Source organism: Mchenga conophoros, linkage group LG5 (assembly GCF_057382185.1).
Source record: "Mchenga conophoros isolate Kocher_MC1m ecotype Shallow Benthic linkage group LG5, M_conophoros_male_GT1.1, whole genome shotgun sequence".
Taxonomy (NCBI): Eukaryota; Metazoa; Chordata; class Actinopteri; order Cichliformes; family Cichlidae; genus Mchenga; species Mchenga conophoros.
This window is the reverse complement of record NC_140530.1, coordinates 28,425,832-28,447,932: the sequence shown is the minus strand read 5'-3', so window position 1 is coordinate 28,447,932 and position 22,101 is coordinate 28,425,832. Positions and strand designations below refer to the sequence as shown.

Below are 22,101 nucleotides of genomic sequence, written 5' to 3'. Positions count from 1 at the left end.
TTCTTCTTGTGCTTTCCAGGTGCAGTACCAGTACGTGTTCAACCAGCAGGAGTTTGTAGCTGAAGAATTAATCCAAACATCATCACATTACACTTTGAGGGGACTGAGGCCATTTGTGACCGTTAGGCTGCGGCTTGTCCTGGCCAACCCTGAGGGCAGCAAGGAGAGTGAAGAGATAGTCAAACAGACGGAGGAGGATGGTGAGTGAAAGCCCGATTGGAAAAATGTATAAGCATGTTTATTAGCATACTTTATAATGTAATATTGAGCCAACATATTACCAGACAGCAGGGCTGGACGGGGACAAGAAATGGGCACTGGCATTTAACCAGGTTGGTACAGTTGTTGTTGGGTTATTTCTTAGTTGCACTGCAGCATGTGACATTAATTAAAAGCAGCATGAATAAAAGTTAGAAATTAGCAACGGCTCATGGTCATAGCCATTCATTTTACCTGAATGGTGCTAGCAGCAGCAACCTCCTGTGTCTGTGAGGCCTGCTTACTACTTGTTGTTGGTACTACTGTTCATGGTGCAATTTGACACATTTTGCTGCATTCATTGTAGTTTCTTTTTATTGTTTTCTCTCAGCTTTCCAGCTCCACCTTCTCGCCCCTTCTTCCTGACAAAATGTTTTCTACATGGTGCATGAGTGCACAGCAAATGTAGGGGAGTGGCCTGTTGCATTAAGAGATGGGACAATCCAGTGTCAGTAATGAAAATGAACGAATGGGCTGCTGTCAGTTCTTGTACAGCCAGTACGAAGCCTATTGGTCCAAAAGTGCGTTAGCCTGCCGGGAAAGTGTTCGGTGTGCTAGATTACCAGTCCAGGCCTGAAGTCAGCTATTCCTGGGACAAATCCTCTGACTTTGTCCTGGGAGAAATAAGCATGATTTTATTTCAAGGAAAATTTGAACCTTAAGTTAGATAAATGGTTGACAATAGGTCTGTTAATAGGACAGCCTATTAACAGGAAGAGACCAGGTGCATTCTGTAAAGACAAATAAAACATGATCCCAGATTGTTTGTTTCCCGGGTTATAAATCGCAAATGTAAAACAGTTGTTTCAAACAAAAGTTATTAATGTGGTTGCTTATAATAAGACTCACAAACGTCACACAGAATTTTTATATCAGCAATAATCAGAAAGTAAAGTAATCCATGAGACTGCATTAAGGAAACAGAACAACAATTACAAATAAAGTAAAAATACACTCACACAGGTTTGATCTTTGCCATGTTCAAATTACACAATAAACATGGATGTCTTAGCAGTAGACTTTTGAACAGGATTTTTTTTATAGTACATACTTTGGAGCCTAAAAGCATGCATTATTTGGTAGGAGTTATTTCTAAACAACCACATTTTAAACTTGTTCCTTCCTTTTCTTTCTAGAGGGCTCCATGTTCTACTAATTCAGAACATAGTGTATACCCTCGCCACAGCTAGTAATAATTCATTGATGCTTCACATTTCTCTCAACAACATGCCTGCGATAAAGTGGAATAGCATTAGAGCAGTGCCTGATAAGCAGGATAAAAACATTGTTCTAATGATCCCAAATCTCTTATCTCTTTCCCGCCCTCCTCAGGGCTCACTGTTCTTCTCCTGATCTCATAACTAATATTCTCTGAATTTAGCTTCTGGGGAACATCACATCTCAGTCTGAAATTCCTACCTTTGCTAGACGAGCACACGGATAATATAAGTTGCCTGAACCCTTAAAATAAAAAAAACTAACATGACTGGGGAGTACCAATGGCTTCGAGGGGGTAGGGGAAAAAGGCTTAATTGTTTTGTTCTTAATTGTTTTTTATTTAACCATCGTTAATCTCCTGGTTGTAATTCAGTAATTAGGGAACAGAACAGCAATTGTTCACATGGAGGCTAATTACTGTTTGTATGGTAATAGCTTTATAGAGCTGGGGCTCCTGTGAGTGAAGCTTTTGCTCTCTCACATGCACATGCATAAACATATATGGTTTTCCATTTTTTTTATTGTGCTCATACTATAAAATGGAAATAAACTTGAGCCTGTGTTTGGGGATTTGCAATTAAGACATGAAATTACTTTTCGCTTACTCACAAGGACCATGCTCTCCTAGTTTGTGAAAGTAATCTCAGGATAAGAGCAATTTTAATAATGCCCTCTTTAATTGTTTTACCTTTCAGATTATAGCATATTAACATGCACATACACACAGTCTATCAAATCATATTAAGTCATGAATGTTTTAGCTTTAGCTCACTGTGAGGAGACCACCACTATTAGGCTGACACACCTATTAGTGTAGAAAAAGAAAAACAGTTTCTTACTGTCGTGCTGCTAAGAAGATAAAGGTTTTTCATGTTTACTCTCTTTGATTATATTTGGCTTGAATACTGATTTTCTCATAAACTGGCTGGACTACCATTTATAAGCACTTTGCAAAATGTGCCTTTCTAACCTAAAGTTGTCTACAAATTATAATAACAATTACAGAAGAAGCAACAACAAGACTGCTGAGGCAACTTGTGAAACTTTCTTTAAAAATAGCTAATATGACATTGCTACCTTTCAAAGAGAGTTACGATCCAGTATTGTATATGCTATTTGATAAGCATTGCTTATCAAAGCCATTGCTCCTTGATAAAAGGATCGGCAGAAAGAGGTTCTGTACAATGACCGGAGTAATGAAGTAATACTAATGTTTTCCATCATCTCACTTAACAAGAATGATGCCTATAACTACAGCCACTGTACACAAGATGTAAATCACTTCTTAAAATTCTCTATATAGATAAAACTATTAAAAGCTACATAAGACTAAAGCAGATAAAAATTAGGACCTTGCCTTTCACTGTCAAACAGAGGCAGGTTCCCACTACATCACATCATGCCAGGGCAGTAACTTAATCACTACTATGTTTGTGTTCCTCAAGCTCGGTTCCTAAAGTGCCTGTTGTTTTTGACCACCTCACATCGGGACTTCTAATCCATATTCAGTCCTGTTGGCTGTGGCCTCTATCAATCTGGTGTTTAGGGAGCGTTCACGTGTTTCCATTATCAGAGTTTCTGTGTCATTTTGCTTTTGCTTTTCTAGTTCCTGGTTAGTTTTCTTAATGTCCGTTACTTTCTTAGGTACTTGTAACTGTCCTGCATGTCCACTAACCTGCCCTCCGGAAACCTAATGACCTACAGATGAAGGACTCAACTGGCTGAGTTGTAGCTTGTCTTGTAGTCAATTCAGGTGGTCCTCAGTTTGACTCCCTGGTCTTAAGAGAGGTATATTACTGTATCAACTAGTAGCTGGTACTTTGACCCTCTGGTGCTGTTTCCAGTTTCTTTCTTAGCTGTGCTTGCCTACTGGTTACTGTGATGCCCAGGAGAAAAAAAAACATGTTGTAAAGAGGGAAGAATTCTGTTGACCCTTGCCTTTCTGGTATATCTCTTTGGCCTGGTGGCCAGAGACGTGATCCTTTGTTTGGCACTCTCTATAGCATCACTTATGGAAATCTTGTTGTTCTTGTTAAGTGGATCTGTGAGTCTGCATGGGTCCCCCTTGGGTCCCAGTGACATAATGCTGTCATAATGCTCTTCGGCTCCTCTCTTAATGTTCTAATGTCTTTGCAGGATTCCTTGATTTCAGTGTCCAGATGTCTTCTATATGGGGAGCTGTTTGTGCACACATTCTTGATCTTTATACCCCGGTGTTTCTTGGATTACTGTGACAGTGGTAGTTATTACTCATTGATTTCTGTAATATTAGTAGAAGGGCTTGTGAGTAGAGCTCTGTTAATATCTCTAAGCATCTCTTATGGACTTTGTTTGTAAGTGTATTCGTGGGTGTGTGGCTGTCTTTAGTATAGCCATAATTTTCATCCTCAACTCAGTAATGCATAGGAGTCAAAGGCGATCATAGAAGGCATTTGGGCATCATATTATGGCGGCTCTGACATCCACCACATTTACAGTTTGAGGACTGTGAACTGGATCTGAATGAAAGAGAGATGGACAGAAACAATATGTTGTTTTTAGAGTGAGGAAGAGTGTATGGGTACTAATTCTATAGTACTACAGTTATAATGATAATAATAATGGATTGCATTTATATAGCGCTTTTCGGGACCCCTCAAAGCACTTTACAATACCGCTATTCATTCACTCTCACATTCATACACTGGTGAAGGCAAGCTACAGTTGTAGCCACAGCTGCCCTGGGGCAGACTGACAGAGGCGAGGCTGCCATATCGCGCCATCGGCCCCTCTGGCCAACACCAGTAGGCAGTAGGTGAAGTGTCTTGCCCAAGGACACAACGACCGAGACTGTCTGAGCTGGGGCTCGAACCGGCAACCTTCCGATTACAAGAGGAACACCCAACTCTTGAGCCAGGATCACCCCTGACAGTTCCATCTATTCGGGTGTTGTGCCAATGACTACACGACAAACGGGTAATAAATATGGTAACCTTAAATCCCTTTGTTTATATGTGCACAAATATCCAAACCACTGTTAAAGAGAAAGATCTCCTCACACAGACTATAATGACAGCAATTGAGATGACATCATCCTGTTACCATCACAGTACGGTTCTTGTTTAAGATCAGAGTAGAAGGAAAAAAAGATAGCAGCTCTGTTTTTTGTTTGTTTTCTTCAGAGCTTCACTTTTCAGGAAGGCAGTTTATCAGAGCACGTTTAAAGTTGTAGAAGTGCATTTACATTAACGTGCTTTTAATCATTCTTATACTTTTATTTGATGTAAAAGTCAAATTTTCTAATCCTACAGGACAAAATCTTTACATGACAATAGAACGAGTATTTTGGCATAATCGTATTTACCATTATTGACAACTTTAGATCAGGTTAAAAAATTAACGAGACGCTACTGTGTATATAAAATGTTAACGGAATCATTTAACATTTAATATTCCATAGATTAGATGCATACAGTGGAGGAAATATTGATTTGATTCCCTGCTAAGTTTGTTTACCTCCAAAGGATTGAACTGATTTTAATTTTATGCTGGTTTGTTCTTAAAAGAAATGTATTAATTCAGTTCAGATTATCATGCATGAAATAAATCTCTGCATTTCATCCCTGGCTCTCATTTGTTTTGGGCTTTTTTATTACATAACAGACCTGATTGTTTATATGGCAATAATGACTTTTAGTCATTGTTAGTGTCTGGGTTTGTAGCTGCTATTTTGAAGTAAGAGCAAATAAAAAAAAAAAAAAATTTCGGTCATTATTCTGCTTCTTTCCTCTAAAATGAAACTACCATAAAAACAGAGTTAAATAAAGAGTTAATTTCTTTGTAAGTGAGAAAACTTCAGGATGGAATCAAATAATTATTTTTCCCACTGTATACATAGGAATAGGAATTTTCACATGGATAAAACATTGGCTTTAATGAAGGGGATTATTTGTGGTCTGATTGCCAAAAAGAAGTTTTTCAAATGATTCAAATCTTGCCCTTGTACTTTCTGAGGGGTTTCTAATTATAACTGCAAATATGTATCTGTCCTAAATCCTTGTATCACAATGAAAACTGAATCCTGCACTACTGCTAGTAAACCTTGCTTGTTTGCCATTTGTCAAGATGAGTTTATTTGTTCCCCTGGAAGCTAAGAATCTGTGTTGAACAACATGTAAAAAAACACACTACATAACACTAAATAATTCCCCCGCCGCCCCCCCCCCCCCCCCCCCCCCTCCCTGCAAGAAAAAAAATGTAGTTGTTTATGTTAAAAACAAAAAGAAAGCACTGTTATGGAAAAAATAGCTCAAAGTGAATAGTGACTACAAGAGTATTTACTTCACTCTTACATAGTTATAGTTGAGATAATCACAAAATCACAGGCTGCTACAAGATGAAACACTGACAAAGATTAAAAGTCAAAATTTTCATATAAACAATCAGGTCTGTTGCATAATAAAGGGCGCAAGACAAATGAAAGCCAGGGATAAAATGCAGAGATTTATTTCATGCCAATAAAGATAATTTGAGCCAAACTTAGAAAGCAAGAGAGGGTTAAGAGACAAAAAATGTGAATACAAAAGAAAGATTGAGAGAGATGGCAAGACAGGGGCACACACAGAAGAGAGAGCTGCTGGCGTAATAAAGCAGGCCATTCATCTTGCAGCATGATGGGACTTAATCAAGTTATGATTAATGTGTTACAGCTGCCATTATCTTTTCAATGAAGTCTGTATTCTTCTGTCCAAGCCCCCGAGGTACACAGGAACACACAAACACATGCAAACCACAGCAGATACGGGGGTTTGTCATGTGAGTCATGCACACACTGGAAAGCAGCATACACAGATGTCATGGTACACACTGTGAGTAACAGAAGGCTCCTCACGTGCATTCACACACACAGTTGTGTTTTCATATCTTTGTGGGGACATCTAATTGACATAACGCTTTCCATAGTCGCTTACCCCTAACAAAAACCATCAAAAATGAATGCCTGACCCTGACCCAAACCTAACTGTAACTTTGACACTAAAACTACATTTTGAGTTTCCAAAAATTCCTTCAAACCTGTGGGGATGGGGATGTCGTCTTCATAAAGGCTGTTGGTCCCCACAAGTATAGTGAACTTTCAATTGTGGTCCCCACACAGATATGCAAACCTGGTATACACACGTGCACATACACAGACCGCAGAGACAACACACAGAAGTACCACACAAACATCCAACGATTTTCAGGTAGACACTGTGCATCATAAAAGATGAGAGTGCACACACAGACACAGAAGTGAGTGATAAGGTGTTGAATAAAAATGGCAGCAATTAATTGGATTTCTTTGTTAGGGTAATTTGATATGCTCCACAGGCTGGGCCCTTAATCAACACCTCAGAATTACTAATCAAAATATTCCTGTCAGACTTGTCTGATAGTTTACTAGTCTGTGTGCTTTCTGTTGTGCATCTCAGTAGCTGTGAGTCAGAATACTTTGTGAATGAATTTTAGTGAAAAAATTGTTTCCAATAATCTTTGTTATTTTTCCATGTGCCATTGTTGTGCTCTGATCTTTGGGGGTTTTTAAGGTATAAAACATTAACTCTGAGGTTTGGAGTCATGAGCCATAATTTTTAATGTAACCGATAAATGGTCATACTTTTGTTACATTATCCTCTAACCTGTTATTTTCTCATATAAGAAATAATAACACAAATATCTGTATTTAATAACCTATAGGTGTGAGCAGCTGTGTTGCAATAAATTTCATTTATTGCAACACAGCCACCCTTTCATTTAAGTATATTTTTAGGAAATGTTTTGTAGGAAATGTAGGAAATTCTTTTAATCTTCTAACAGCCAAAAAGGGGCCAAAACAACAAAATAACTTTAATATTTTTAAATATTGGGCATTGAAATGTGGATAAGTGTGGAGTTTTTAAATATAACCCTTTCAACCTCAGAAGGACTGGTCTTTGTTGTGTTTGTCATGTCACTGTTTTATGGCTTTAAAAATAGCAGAAAAGGTTGGAAACTTCCCATACTGTGGGTTTTCCTTAAACTGTTGGATGTTATAGAGAGAGATGGATAATGGCAGCCAATTCTCAAGTGTAAAAGAACTAGCTGTGGCACATCCATCTTTGTTAGATTCAATTTGTGGCTGTAAATGGTGGAACTTTGCAGAATTTTTTTTCCAAAATGCTTTTTGTCAGTTGAGGGGCATCAGACTGAGGCAACTGTAAAAGAGTCCTGCAGTTGTCAGACTCATTTCTGCCTTACCGCACAGGCATTTACCCAACACTGCTATTCACAATGACTTACAGTGAGTCCAAAACCAACACAAGCTTAACTTTTATGTAAGCCAACATTATGTTCATCCAAGATCAATCAGAATTAAGGTCAACATACAATAAATGATCAGAATCAGATTCAGAATACTTTAATAATCCCTAAGAAAACATTGTAGTGTCAGTTGCTCCAAGACCATAAGAACAGTAACAGACTGGACTAAAATAAATAATACAATATATTACAAAGTTACAAAATTTAAGAAATGACTCTAATATATACAAAAAGCTCAATTATAAATATCCAGAATATTACAAATATATATGACATTTTTCTCTAAACTGTAAAACTCTACTCATATATGTACGTAAATAGTAAGTAGCCATGAAGTAAAAATGAAAGGTGGAAAGAAAAATCTGAAGTTAAAGGCCTTATCCTGTCCTTGACCTAAACAAAAGCAGGACTTGGCAGCAAAGCTTACTGATTTATGTTTTGGGAACTAGCTTCCTAAAATGAGACTAGAGAAAGAGATTAAAGATGTCCAAACCAAGAGTAACAAGTATGCACACAGACACAAATGCACACATAGAAGCACACATGAATTCTTGCACATTGCAGTTGGTTGTCCCTTCTGGCACACTGTCTCTTTCTTCTTATCATTTAGAGCAATTCACACCCCTCAGTGTATGTACGTGCAACTGTGTGTAAGTATTGTGTTCAAGGGTCTAGTGCATGTGTCTGTGTGTAACTGCGTGTTTCTGCTTTTATGTGAATTGGTGAGTTCGACTGTTTGACAGCTTCACTCCCAGATGAGATGTCTGACACCTCTTCTCTGTCTGTGTACCTCCATGAAGACATGTGAAAGCCTGCCTCATCCTGAAAACCCCACTGATACACTCACACTCTTGTTACTAGGTAGATTTTAATGAGTCAACTGTCAACACAAGTAGTCCTGTCTGCGCTTTCCTGTACAGACAGGATCCTCATTGCTCAGTATCTTTTGACCCCACAGTTTATAATTTGATTAACAACCTTTTACACCGATAACCATTCACTTCACTCCAACTCATTGGATTTGAAATGCAGTGTACTCAAGCTGTTCGGAAACACAGTTTTTATTTTTCAAAAAAAAACTGCAGTCCATAATAAAATATTTGTGATCAGTGATCAGATTTAGTCCATCAGTTATTCAAATATTCCATTGGCAGAATTTCTTAATTCACAACACAATCATTAAACAGTTTTGATTAATTAAAAACTAAAGCATTGAGGACATTGCTTTATAATAGACTAACAGATAGTAAACTAATTCACCTTGAGATTAATAAATCCAGAAGAAATCACATCTTCTGAGCAAGTGTCAATACAGTCAACTGATCTTAGTTGAACTTAAGGGTTGAAAGTAAAGATGTGTTCATCACAATCAAAGAACAGGATGGATACCAAATGTCTGGAAGAAGAGATCATTTACTGTAAAATATCCTTAAATGATAAATACACAAAATGCGCGTCTTGCTGAACTTTGAATCAAATCATTAACACAGATAAAAGTTTCTCCCTTACTAGAGACAGTTGGTCCATTGACATTGAATTGGTAATTGACTTTGTAAGCTAATAAAATTTTATGTTTGAGGCTTTTCATTCCAGTGAGTTTGATTTGGGTGTAGCGTTCCCAGCAGTGAGCCAGAAAATCTGCCCATAGCCCAAGAAAATCTCAGTGGCTGCTGTCTTTTTTTTAATCTCAGCAGTTGTTCCATTATTCCCTGACTACAGGGTGCTTCAAGATGTATCTCTACATGACATTATTACAGCTTGTCTGTCTCCCATTCATCTTAGGATGACACTGGGTTCATTTTACAAATTACCGCTGAGCTGCACAATAATATGGCAATACCTAAAAGTCGTAGGTTGTCGTTAAACTTTCAATATGCGTAGTTGATGTTGAACTGCTAATTAAGACACATTTCTCAGGAAATCACATTACGTATGACGTTATGTCCTCATTTTCATGTGATAAAATATCAATATCCGCTGGACGAGACTATATCTATGTTAAAAGAATAATTCTTTTAAAATAAGAATTCTTTTAACATAGACTGGTATTGCTGCATGTCAGCAAAATATTTCATTCTTTCACACTATAAGAAATATTGTGAAATATCCTATCATACCTAATAGTTGCAAATGTCCTCCATTTATCAAGTTTTCCAGATCAAACAGTGTTTCTCACACTGCCTCAAAGGGAGAAAAAAGCCTATAATTAAATTTCAGGTAATTGAATATTTTTACCTTCTGAGACATTTGAAACTTTTGGACTCAAGAAATTTAATTAAATCATGAGAAGCTGAACTGTAATTTAGTGTAATTTAATATACCTCTCTTTACTTCTGATTCTGATTCCATAGTTCTTTTTACTCCCTCCCTTTAATATTTAGAGTCACTGAACCCGAGATGTGCTATTTAGTCATTACATTGCACATCGGCCTTTTTGCTTATGTCTATCTCAATTTGTGTTTTTCAACTGGTACTCTGTATTCGAGTGCTAACTGCTCTTTTGGGGATTATTAGAAATGGACTCAATGATTGTGTGGATTCATTTTCTGGAAAGTTGACTTTCTTTACAACCTAAGACATTTTAGTGAGATTGACAATTAGATGGTAATGTCAGAAAACAATGAACATTTTTATTTTATTGTAATATTGTAATATAATTACTATAAATACATTTCATACTTCTAAAATAGTTTATAATCTCTGCTGTAATACCTATACTTTATTAATACTTTTGTCACATACATATGTTTGTGAACCAGTTATTTGAATATAATTTTATGTACATTCTTCAGATATGAGTACATATTTGTGTTGTAATGTATTATTATACTTTATGTACTTGGTGTCTTTTCAGTTCCTGGATCAGTGCCTATGGAATCTCTGCAGAATACGCCATATGAAGAAAAGATCTTCATGCAGTGGAAAGCTCCCAACGAGACCAATGGAATCATCAAATTGTATGAGGTCAGTGAAAGACTTCAAAGAACATCAATGGGAGTTATAAAAATGAGCAGATGCACGGGTAGATAGATTGAAGGAAGGACGAAAGCAAGGGAGGGAGGAAGGAAACATCCAGTTGCTTACAAAACATCAAACACAAAAAATAACAAATACAGATGTAATTGGGCACACCACAGTAATATTGTAACAGAATTATGGAAAGGTGAAAAACTTGTAGTGATGTAACAGTTTCAAATTATTCTAACCACTGTGCATAGTGTATACTGAAGTACAAGGTACTGCACAAAAGTACCCCAAAAGAAGAGTAAATGTGTAGGGATCAGTGGCTTAGTGCTGGTTTGCAGAGTCCTGCTGAAATACCACTATATGTCTTTCCCTGTCTCCTATATTAAGATGCTTTAATGATTAAACGTATGAAACACAGCAATTAGTAAAAAAGCAATTCTTTTTTTTAATGCATGACAACATTTTCTAGAGTATCGGATCTTTACAAAAATCATGCAGGCACGTTCTGAGTCTGTGGTTGTGCTTTTGTGTTTTATAGTGACAGAGGGGTGCATGATTGTGCATTAGGCAAACTTGTCAGTACGTATTTGTTCATTTGCCTTTAAACTTATATGAACTTCAGTGACACTCCAGTCTAAATACAAAGGGTTTAATGTGATATCAGCCCACCTTTTGCAGCTATAGAAGCTTCAACCTTTCTGGGGAGGCTTTCCACAAAGTTAAGGAGTATGTTTATGGAAATTTTTGACCATTCTTCCAGAAGCGCATTTGTGAGGTCAGACACTGATGTCGGACAAGATGGCCTGGCTCACAGTCTCTGCTCTGTTGGGTTGAGGTCAGGACTCTGTGCAGTGCCCTCTCCACCAAATTTTATACTTGTCACAATACAGTCAAACAAGTACCATTCTCCTGGCATTTAGTTCCACTTTGTCGTAATCCCAGCAGTTTATGTAGTTTTGAAAATCAAGCGTCTAAAGCCTAGGTGCCTGTTATTGTTTTATAAACACGCTGGAGCCTTAAATGTCAGGATACTGATAAATGAAATGACTTAAATGTAAGATACCTAAATTATATACATATAAAGAAAAATCAATCCTCATTATGCTTTCTAAGATGTTTGTTAAATTTGCCAAATTCAGCCTGTAGCACATTGACGCTTGCTAACAGGCACAACATTCAAGAGCTTTTACTCCCTAAATGGATATCTTTCTGGAATTAAACCACTGAATTGTGACTACTGTAAAGCAGAGGGTTGCTAGCATGATCCCAGTTTGAGTCTGATCTTGTGTCTCATTTCACCTTGGCTGACCTTTTTTGCAGCTTTCTCTCTTACTATAGCTACAGAAACAATATTTGACTTGTTTGTTTCGGACCGAGATAGATAGAGAATGTGGTTTAAGGAAAGAGAGGAACTCTTTAAAACACATTAATTTGTAAAACTAATTAGATGCATGATGTTTAACGATATGAAATAAGACAAGTTAAGATGAACTGAGAATGAAATATATAATATATATATATATATATAATATAAAAAATGATGTTCAGATTAATGTGGTGTTTAACTGAGGCACTCTTCACAATGCAGCTACAGCTGATTCAGATTTGTCACTCGTGGCATCCCATTTCTATCTGTCTGAGACTGGCTTGTTGTGATGGGTTTATTTCAGTGCTTGTTTTGTGTTGTGTTGTATATACTAATTCCACCAAAAGGAAAGTATAAACACTTGGGCAATAAGCCCCATCTCATACTGCATCTCAGAGTTTGTGGATGGGGTTGAAGTCCCTAAACGAGGGCTTGAAACCAGTCTAGAAAATGTTGTTTTCTGTAGCATTACGATTCTCTTCATTTGTACTAAGGGGCTATCCCAAACCAAGGAACACCGCCCCAAAGGAGGCTGTCATTATGCTTTTGGACCCACGTGCATACAGTGTATACTGTATGTACGTTTGTACATAAGAATGTATATTATCCATTAAACCGTTGTCTTCAGCTGGATTGGGCTGGAGTATATACCAGCTAAGATGGGGCGAGAAAAGCGATATACCCTAGATAGGTTACTTATCACAGGGCTAACACAAACAACCATTCACAACCCACATTCACACATTTTGGCTTCTGGACTTTTGTAGCCAATTTCAAATCACCAGTTTAACTAATATTAATGTCTTTGGACTGTGGGAGGAAGCTGGTGTACCTGGAACGTTCTAACTCCGCAAATGGATTCAAAACCAGGACTTTATTGCTACAAGGCAATGGTACTAACCATCACACCTGTGCCTTGTGCATTCTTCTGCTCCCAAGTGCCATATAGGAGAAAAAAATGCAATAATTAAAAAAAACCTTTTTAGCCGGATGTCTTGTTTGTTTTTCATTCATATGGTCTTATTTTTAAAACTAGGTGATACAGGGAAACACAAGAACAGTGTTTTCTCTCTAACCACTGACAGTTCATATTTATATCAAATATAGTTTCATCCACGAATAATTGACATATATGACCATAAATTCAGGATTAAATGTAAATTATCATAAAGGGAAAGTAGAAAGTCTAAGTCGCAAGACAAAGTGGGAGAAAGACTTATTCTTTGACAGTCTTTTATACAGTGGTTGGAACTGAGTGAGATAGGTGTGCGTGCGTGTGTGTGTGTGTGTGTGTGTGGACGTTTATTTGGGTTGAAGTTGAGTCCTCTATCTAATGAATTATTGACCCGTTCTTGGTCTGTTGTCTGCCTCTTATATCACTGCATCAAGGAGCTACCTCACATCAAGACCTGGAAGGGCGCTTGTGTGCGCGTCTGAAAGAGGGAGAGAATGAGCTACCAAGGAAAGAGATGTTGCTTTAAAAAAGACCAACTAGTCTCCACATGTGTGTATTAAGTGTATGAGGACTTTAAAGTGTATAATCCATAAACTGTAAATAAAGGATAGATGTAACGACTGTTACATAGCCCGCCAATTAGTGAAGGTCCACATTTAAATGACTGATCCACGTGTGTTCAGACCGTCAGTCTTTTAAAAATATATATTTAGAAGAGATGTGGGATAATACTGACTGAGAAACTGAGAAAAGTATAGCCTGACTTATTGTCTCCTTAACTATAATTAATAACGACTATAAATCCATCAGAAAAGGTAGTTATTTCATCCATAAATCTAGTAACCAGGAGCTTTGTTCTGCCACAGACAACAACACTGGCTTTTGTCTTTATAACCTATACAGAATTTATTTTCACAGATAGTTACAATTTTTTTTCACTAAAAAAGGTAGAATATTTGCTGTGCAAGTTAGAAAGTCATCTTAATTTTTGTAGTTAGTTGTAAAATCTGTAAATATTAAGCACACACTAAACAGTGTTACAGTTATAAAGCTGGGTTGCTGTAGGTTAGATTAGTAACTAACGTATTGTATATTTTAGCTGTAGATTATTCCTCTTGTCTTGCAGATTTACACATCTTGTAACACAGAAGGCAAATCTTATTTTGAGAGCATCTTCCAAAGATATAATTATCCCTATTTTCTCTCAAACCCCTTATATTTACTACCATCAATCTCCAGTCTCTTCTCTCATTCTACACCTCTAAAAGACCCCTTAGTACCATGTCTGACACTTCCATTAGACCTCAACCCAGAGCCTGAAAAAACAAAACAAAACAAAAATGTCCTCAGTCTATGAACCTCCTTGGGACCATCATCAGTTTCACCTTGTTTGATATTAATGAAATCAACACCAATCTAAGCTCTCTGCCCTCTCTGCCTGGTAGAGGCGGCACGACTCAGCATCATCTGTTAAACATATCAGAGCCTCAACAAAATGCGCTGCTATTAGAGATAATTACTATAATTGCAGCTATTGACAGGATTAAAGGCATCATCTGCAACATCTAAAGGGCCTCTTGTTGTGTCCTATTCTGTTCTGTTGTCTCTTGTGTGTTCCTTTTTTCCCCTCTGCGTCCTTTTCAGGACAGAAACCAGATGAATTACACCTAGGACAAAGAGGGGATTGAGGAGTATGGAGAAAAACTGGGGGGTGGGCTCAGGGTAGCTTTGTGGAGGTGGGAAATGGTGCAGAGAGATAAGGAGAATGGGAAGAAGGAAGGCAGAAGTGTGAGAGAGAGATAAAGCATTCAGTGAGCAAGTTGAAATCTGACCAGAAGACATAGTTCTTACCATACAGCAAGATTACAGAAATTAATCAGTGTGCAAATATGATCACTCCATCTCTTGTATCTATTACCGTAATTGCAGCTAATTACAGGATTAAAGGACACATCTGGGTAAGATCTAAAGGGATCCCCCACTCCTCCCCCACTCTCTCTGGTGCTCCATTCATTTGAGAAAATGAGAATAATGTCTGGAGAAAAAGGGATGCAAAAAGAAGTGTAATGTTTGGTTGCAGGTGAGGTAGGAAAGGCAAAAATGAAACAGCATATAATTTATTAATATATATTGCTCAAAAAAAGAGAAGATGACATACAATCAAGTGAAAAAAAAGTTTTTACAGGATGAATTCAAAAACCCTTAAAAAACTCTGTACACCCTGTGATTCAGTAGCTTATAGAACCATCTTCCTCTTTAGCAGCAATAACCAACTAAGAAGTAGTTGGTGTGAGGTACTTTTTAATAAAGGTTGTTGTTGTTGCTAATCATTTTATCAAATGCATTTGATTACCAGCAATTGGCTGCAATCATCATCAGTAAAGATGTACATAGTTTTTCACAGGACTACAAAAAGTCCTAATACAAGGTATTATCCTAATCTTCTTAGATTAGTATGGTGCATTTAATTAGCTCTTAATCTGACTATGGTGCTTGTATTAGCTGATATTTATCCTCAGTAAGAGTACAAATTTTCATCAGTCTTTCCAACCATCCCCATGCACTAAGCACAAGAAAAATCCAGTTAATTGCTTATATGTAACCTCCTTTTTTCTAAAATAAAAAAAATCAATAAGCAATTTTTGAGCAAGTCGTTTATTTAAGGTCTTTTCTTCTCCTCCTTGGAAGTTTACAGTGAGTTCAAAGCTGAAATATTTATTTTATTTTATTTTTTAACATTAATATTCTGGAATTTGCATGGTAAATTTTAATTGGTACTCAGTTTGGTCGGTAGATGTCAGGCAGTTAGATTTTTTTCTGCAATTAGGTTAAATGTTGGAGTCGTGAATATTGGCTTAAAACTGTTAATTTGAGAACTCTTGATGGATTTTTATTTTTAATGTTCTGCTGGGCATGGAAAAAGGCCAACTTAAATACCTTTGAAAAAGAAAGCCAGTGAACAACTAAAGGCTTCCACTGGTTTATATGAATCTATATTTTCCCTGCAACTTTACCAGGCCTCTGTGAGACCTCAGATAATACACAGTTATTGATGGTTACTGAACTGAGCAGAGGTGCACTCAAAAACACACTTGCACACACACAGATCATGGCCCTGTCAATCCCTTCTTTGATTGCCTCATCAGACCATTCAAGCATCACTGGTCCTCTCTGCTAGTCCTCACCTCCCTGCTGGTCTCTGCAGAGTTATTTCTGAACCCCTGCTTGTTAAACAGATGCTGGTGCTAACATTGATTAGAATCAAGCAGAGTAGCAAATCATGGTTTGACCAACTAGCAAGTGAGAGCATTTTATATTTAGGTCTAATATGAAATGGAATATATATATATTCCATCAGTAGTGAAGAAACAGTTTGTGTTTCAGAATTATAACCTCCTAGAAAATGCTTCAGGTATATGGATAATAAAAGTTAATATGGTTCCATTTCATTTTCTTAAAATTAATGTCAAGCATTAATTGAAAAGCTACTAATTAATAAATTTAATTAGTCCTTAACAGCAGAAACTGTAGATCAGAAATCAGTCATTATGCATTCTTTTAAAGGCAACAATAACTGTATCATGACTGCCCAACTCCATGCAATGATGCATTTCAGGTCTGACCCACATTCCCAAAATCCATCTGCAAGATTGGGGTAAGAATATGAGTGTTTCCTGACAAACCTCTGAGTTGTTTAATCCAACACACCGAAGAAATTGGTGACTAGTATGGTATGTAGTTATTCTTGTCTGGTCCTGTGTGCAAATAACTTTACCTTCCAACTCTCTGCGGATAGAGGTTTTAATCAATCACAGAAATAAATACTGGCAACCAGTCTGGCATTTAATTCAGTTAGTTACTCTGTTCCAAGCTGTGGATTTCTCTAGATACAGCTGACCATGTAGTACAGTAACATTCTCTCCCCATATTGCTGTTTTCTGAACAAAGAAATGATTCCTTCTCATTAGGAGAACATCAGTTGCATAGCATAATCTTGGTATTCGTTCTCTCTACTATTTACTGAGGAACAGAAGTGGCTCACCTCACCTACATAACCTCAAAATTCTAATGGTGCAAGCAAGGTTATTATCGCATGATTGAAATTGAAAACTAATACTTGAGCCATGCTATAGTCATGCTACAGGTTGGGAAAACTAGCTTCTAAAAGAGGCCTTTAATTCCTTTCAGATAATTAATAAACTGATTATTGACCAGTTGATGCCATATCAATAAGTGCATGTAAATTCTCCATTGGTGTTATCCTCCCCAGTATCGCACCAAAGCATGTGACAGATCTGCCACTCCCCTATGATGTCAGTGTTAATTCAGCAAACTTTCATGCGTATTGTTGAAGCCACCACCCTCAGTTATTGAAGCGAGAGTGGCCTCCCACTGACCCACCAAAGTCTTCATAGAGGGTATCTACCTGGAGTATCTAATGAGTTATAATAGCTATTTCTGCTTAACGTTAATAATATTCAAAGCAGCCTATAAATGAATTCAAGAAAGAAATGAGTGTTCTGACATAAATGACTAAATTCTGAAAATCATATACAAAATTACAGATTTTGTATAAGAAATACAAAAGCAAAAATCTGTTCATTTTGCAGCAAAATTCATTGAAGTCATAGTTGCCTAGTAATTCTAGACTTTGAGTTATGACTTATGCCATAGAGCATTTAATATAGGAGATGAAAAGACAGGTTAAGGGAAACTGTTCACACACATAAATGCCCCTTGCATTCTTCTTTTTTCCACACGATCTGAAGTATTTCAGAAGGCGAGAAGTATGGGAAGGAAGGGAGAAAGAAAAATGTGAGCATGCAACACCCTCAGGCTCTTTAATTCCCCCCCCCCCACTATCACAGTGTAAACAGAGCCAGAATCAAGACATAAATGCTAAAGAAGCAATCTCATCTAAGCCATTAACTTCTATCCATCTTGTGTTTTACCCTTCTCTTTTCTCTCTCTCTCTGTGTATTGTTTTTCTTTTTTGTCAATAATGGGCTATATTTAGTGTAGCTTGAAAGTCCTTAAGCTGATGACCCCATTTACTCTGTCACACTGCCTGTCTGGCCTGTAGGGGTATGGCCTAGTATCACTTACACCTTTGTCAGTCTATGTGCCCTTCACTACACTGCATGCAGCCTCTTTTCTTTTGCATGTGTGTGTGTTTGAAATATTTATTATTTTTATGATTTTACTTTATCATGGTGATATCCACACCATAACACTATATTATAAAAACAATTCACTAACAATAGAATCTCTTTTTGATTTTTAACATTTTACAATATGCTACGAGAACATATATCCCAATTTGTCACAGTTTTTCAACTGCATATTCATGCCCTCAAACTTTAACTTTGTCGGTATCTGATTTATCCTGTAAGATAAAGTTATCTCACTAAAAGCTGCCATAAATGTTGCAATGATGGAATCAGACATATCGGTCTGCAACTGAATGGGGTCATCTTTGCAATTAAAAGCAATCTATTTATGATAATAGAGCAATTTACTGTATTATCAGATAAATGTGCTGTCTACATAGACAGAAATGCACATTTAACCATTGTTTTTCTGTCCAGCAACCTTCCTGCACTAACCAGAACACAACCAGCTTGTAGCCACTTGAGTCAAATGCCCTTGAGTTAAGACTCATTCTGACTGATGTCAACATATTGGCAGGTCTTTTTATTTATAGATTAGATAGCAATTATTCGCAAACCTCACTCTCTCTGGGAGTGATTGCAGTTTGCCCAAATCAGACTCTGACTGTTTGCATCAGTTTGCATTCTGTTGTGCAACCTATGCAATTACTTTGTGATCAAAAGTGATTGTGAGCATGCAACACCCTCAGGCTCTGAGCAAACTTTTAGTCACCACAATATACAAGAATATGAAACAGAACCCCCACAATCACTAAGCCACTGCTTTTATTTTATTTATTTATTTTTTGGTTCATACACGAAGGTTATTGTCCTATAATTACTCATGTGAGTATTTCTACACTAGGTGTGTGTTCGGTGTTGGATTGTTTTTTGGTTGAACTGAGTTAATATGTGTTTGTTTGGCTAATGTTATCTCAAGATGGTGTTACATGAAATGAGCCCTATAATTGATAGTATTCTCAAAGCATTTAAATTATTTTATTATTACGATATTTCATGTCCTTGTATCAATACAATATCCCCATGCAAAATATTGCAATATTATCCTGTACTATCCATGAAAATAAGCAACTTGAACTTTTGCACTGATAACTAATTCGTATATAACAGCAGTATAGGAGAGCTTTCCAGTTTAACTCTTTTTTTTTTTTTTTTTTTAGTAACTAAAAATCCATGTTTTGTTTATTGAAAGACTTGAGTTTTCACTTTTAGACAAGTGGTTTTTTTTGTTTTGTTTTGTTTTTTAAATTTAAATCTATCTATTCAGGATAGTCAGCATCAGTTTGAACTGCAGTGTTCTGAAGAAGTGCTACATTAAAAATGTAGGGGTCATTGAGCTCCAAAGCCAGTGGAATAATTTTATCATCATGTCAAAACAATATGTCTAGTAAAAAATGAACCAAGAAACTTTAGCATTAAAACTAACTGAGCAAAAAACACATTAACGTCAGGCAACACAGTAAGCCTATCTAAGCGTACCATGCAGGCCTTGTTGCTACACAACTACTCCTTTAATACTTGCACACTTCCAAGATAAATGAAAGTAAATGTCCCAAAACCAAAGTCTAAGTAATTATAAGTAAAACAGTAAACTTTGTTGGAAGTAGAGAAAAACTTTAGATAAAACCAAAAAAAATAAATCCTGTTAGGCTTTGAGTGAGGTTATTGGCAACGCAATGAAGCAATGTTGTGTGCTATTTTCAACTTTGGGGAATTTTTTTTCATGTTTATATGCCCCTAAATAATACAATTACAGGTGTTGGTGATAACGTGTAATTACAATAATTAAGGTTGTCGTGATATACCAGGACTTTTGATAACCAATAAATTTATATTACATTCAATGTTAAAATACTATAAACAATCCACCCACAGCACAGACTGTTTATCATGGCTCTCTTTTTTCCAGCAACTCCACTTGAGCTTCAGCTTATCAACACATTTTATGGCATCAATTATCTGTTGCTGCTGTAACTTCTGTCATACATTGGGAGATGGGTGGATTGGATAGGTTGGATGGGTTGTTGTCCCACAATAGCCTACCCAAGTTAGACAAGAGTCACTGACACGAATGAAGTTAAGCACTATAGACTGTTCATTTTATTACTCTTTTCTTTCTGTTATTTGCTGCCACTCCTCCCCTTTTTGTCTCCTTTCCAAGGATTTAACATGAAAACCCGTAATACTAAACTACTGTGTTCTGTGTTAAAAAAATTTCTTTGCATAATTAAGGATAATTTTAATTGAGCAAAAAACCATTTTAATTGTTTCAACTATATAACAAAAAGATTCAGAAAAAATGTGTTACAACAGAAATAGGTGTGATTCCAAAATTAATTCTGTATATATTTTAATTAATTCAGTTATGTCACACTAAGTTAATTAAAAAGTTGAAAAAAGTAAATTAAGTAAAGTATAATTGAACCTTTTATTTAAAAAAAATATAATATGTTATAGAGAACACAGTTCTTTTTTTTGCACTTTTAAGCTGTCTCAAATGATTTGTGTCAGACTCGCTCCACAATGTTGACCTCAGGGCATTTGCAACCATACCATCTGCTGCCAAACTTTTTGTTCTTCCAATTGATAACAGTGGTTCTTTGGGATCTTGTATTCTCTATGTTTGTATTTTGCATGTTATCACAATAAGATGCTACAGTTTAACATCTTACGATTATAAACAATAAAAAAAATACATCACAAAAATAAATGTGAAATAAAGGAGTATCAGTAAATGTAGATCTATAAAAATGTACTGAAACTGTGAAGTAAGATCACTTTAATCTGTCTCCCTGTAGTCAAAAAGAAGAGGATTATATATTTAGTCGCAGTAATACAAACACACACAGGCATACTGTCTCATACACACACACAGGCCCTGCACAAGGGGGTAATAGTCAGAGAGGATTATCCATCCCCCATCGCTACGCAGGATTAGATGCAACCTTCTAATCTCTCAAGCATTACGACTTCCTGATGTACAGCCAATGAGGGCTACAGTCCCATTTCTCTAGCCAATCACATGCTCCTCAAGAACCCCACAAGTCAACTCAAACCAGCTCCTCAGTTGGCAATTACAAGTGTTTTGGCTCCCGTACTTATGAAAATTTTATTCTCACTTTTTAATATTTTACTTGTTTTTTCTCACATATTAGCTCAGCTGTGCACACCTTTGCTATAAATGTAATGTTTTATGAATGTTACTGGAGGCAGTGTTTACTAAAAATTCACAGTGATCACATTTAATAATTTTAACAAAGATAGTCTGTATTTTTAAATTAAGTTCATATTTGGATGGACCTGAACTGCGAGGTGTAACAACCAATAGCTGTCCAAATCTAATGGGGAAATCTAATGGGGAAAATTGCCAGACTTTAGAAGCAGTTGCAAGATAAAGTGACTGATAAATGAATCCAGAATTGAAATTGGTATTTTTGCGTTATATTATACCAGACAGTGTTGTGTAAGACAGTGTACAAGAATTTGCCATGTTGTTGATGTAAATAAATTTGTTAATTTTATCAGACAGTTTGTACTTTTGTAGACCAAATATGGTGACATAGGCTACCACACAGCTATCAGGTGGGCAAAGGACTTACACCTTTGAGTATAGGGCTAAAAGCAGGACGTTTTTTGTGACGCTCTCAGATGCAGAATGGATGGAAGATCTTGCATTTGCTGTTGATGTGACTGCATTAATGAATGAACCACATCCCAAACTGCAACTGTCAAAGGTCTGTTTGCACATGAAATGTAAAGCCTGGTGAAAACATTCATGAGACAGTGGCAGTTTCTTTAAAGCCAAATGTGAGGTCACATTTTTACTGACCTGCCAACACTCAACATGT

The 22,101-nt window shown here is 36.6% G+C and overlaps 1 protein-coding gene across 12 annotated transcripts in view; it reads left to right on the top strand.

The window, feature by feature from the left end:
• The window catches only part of ptprt (protein tyrosine phosphatase receptor type T), a 333,988-nt gene that overhangs the window by 156,281 nt on the left and 155,606 nt on the right, over positions 1-22,101 (top strand). For all 12 annotated transcript variants that reach the window (XM_085274701.1, XM_085274699.1, XM_085274700.1 and 9 more), the window contains exons 10-11: positions 20-200; positions 10,649-10,758. In XM_085274701.1, the coding sequence (XP_085130827.1) occupies positions 20-200; positions 10,649-10,758 (291 nt within the window). The remainder of the gene's footprint in view (positions 1-19; positions 201-10,648; positions 10,759-22,101) is intronic.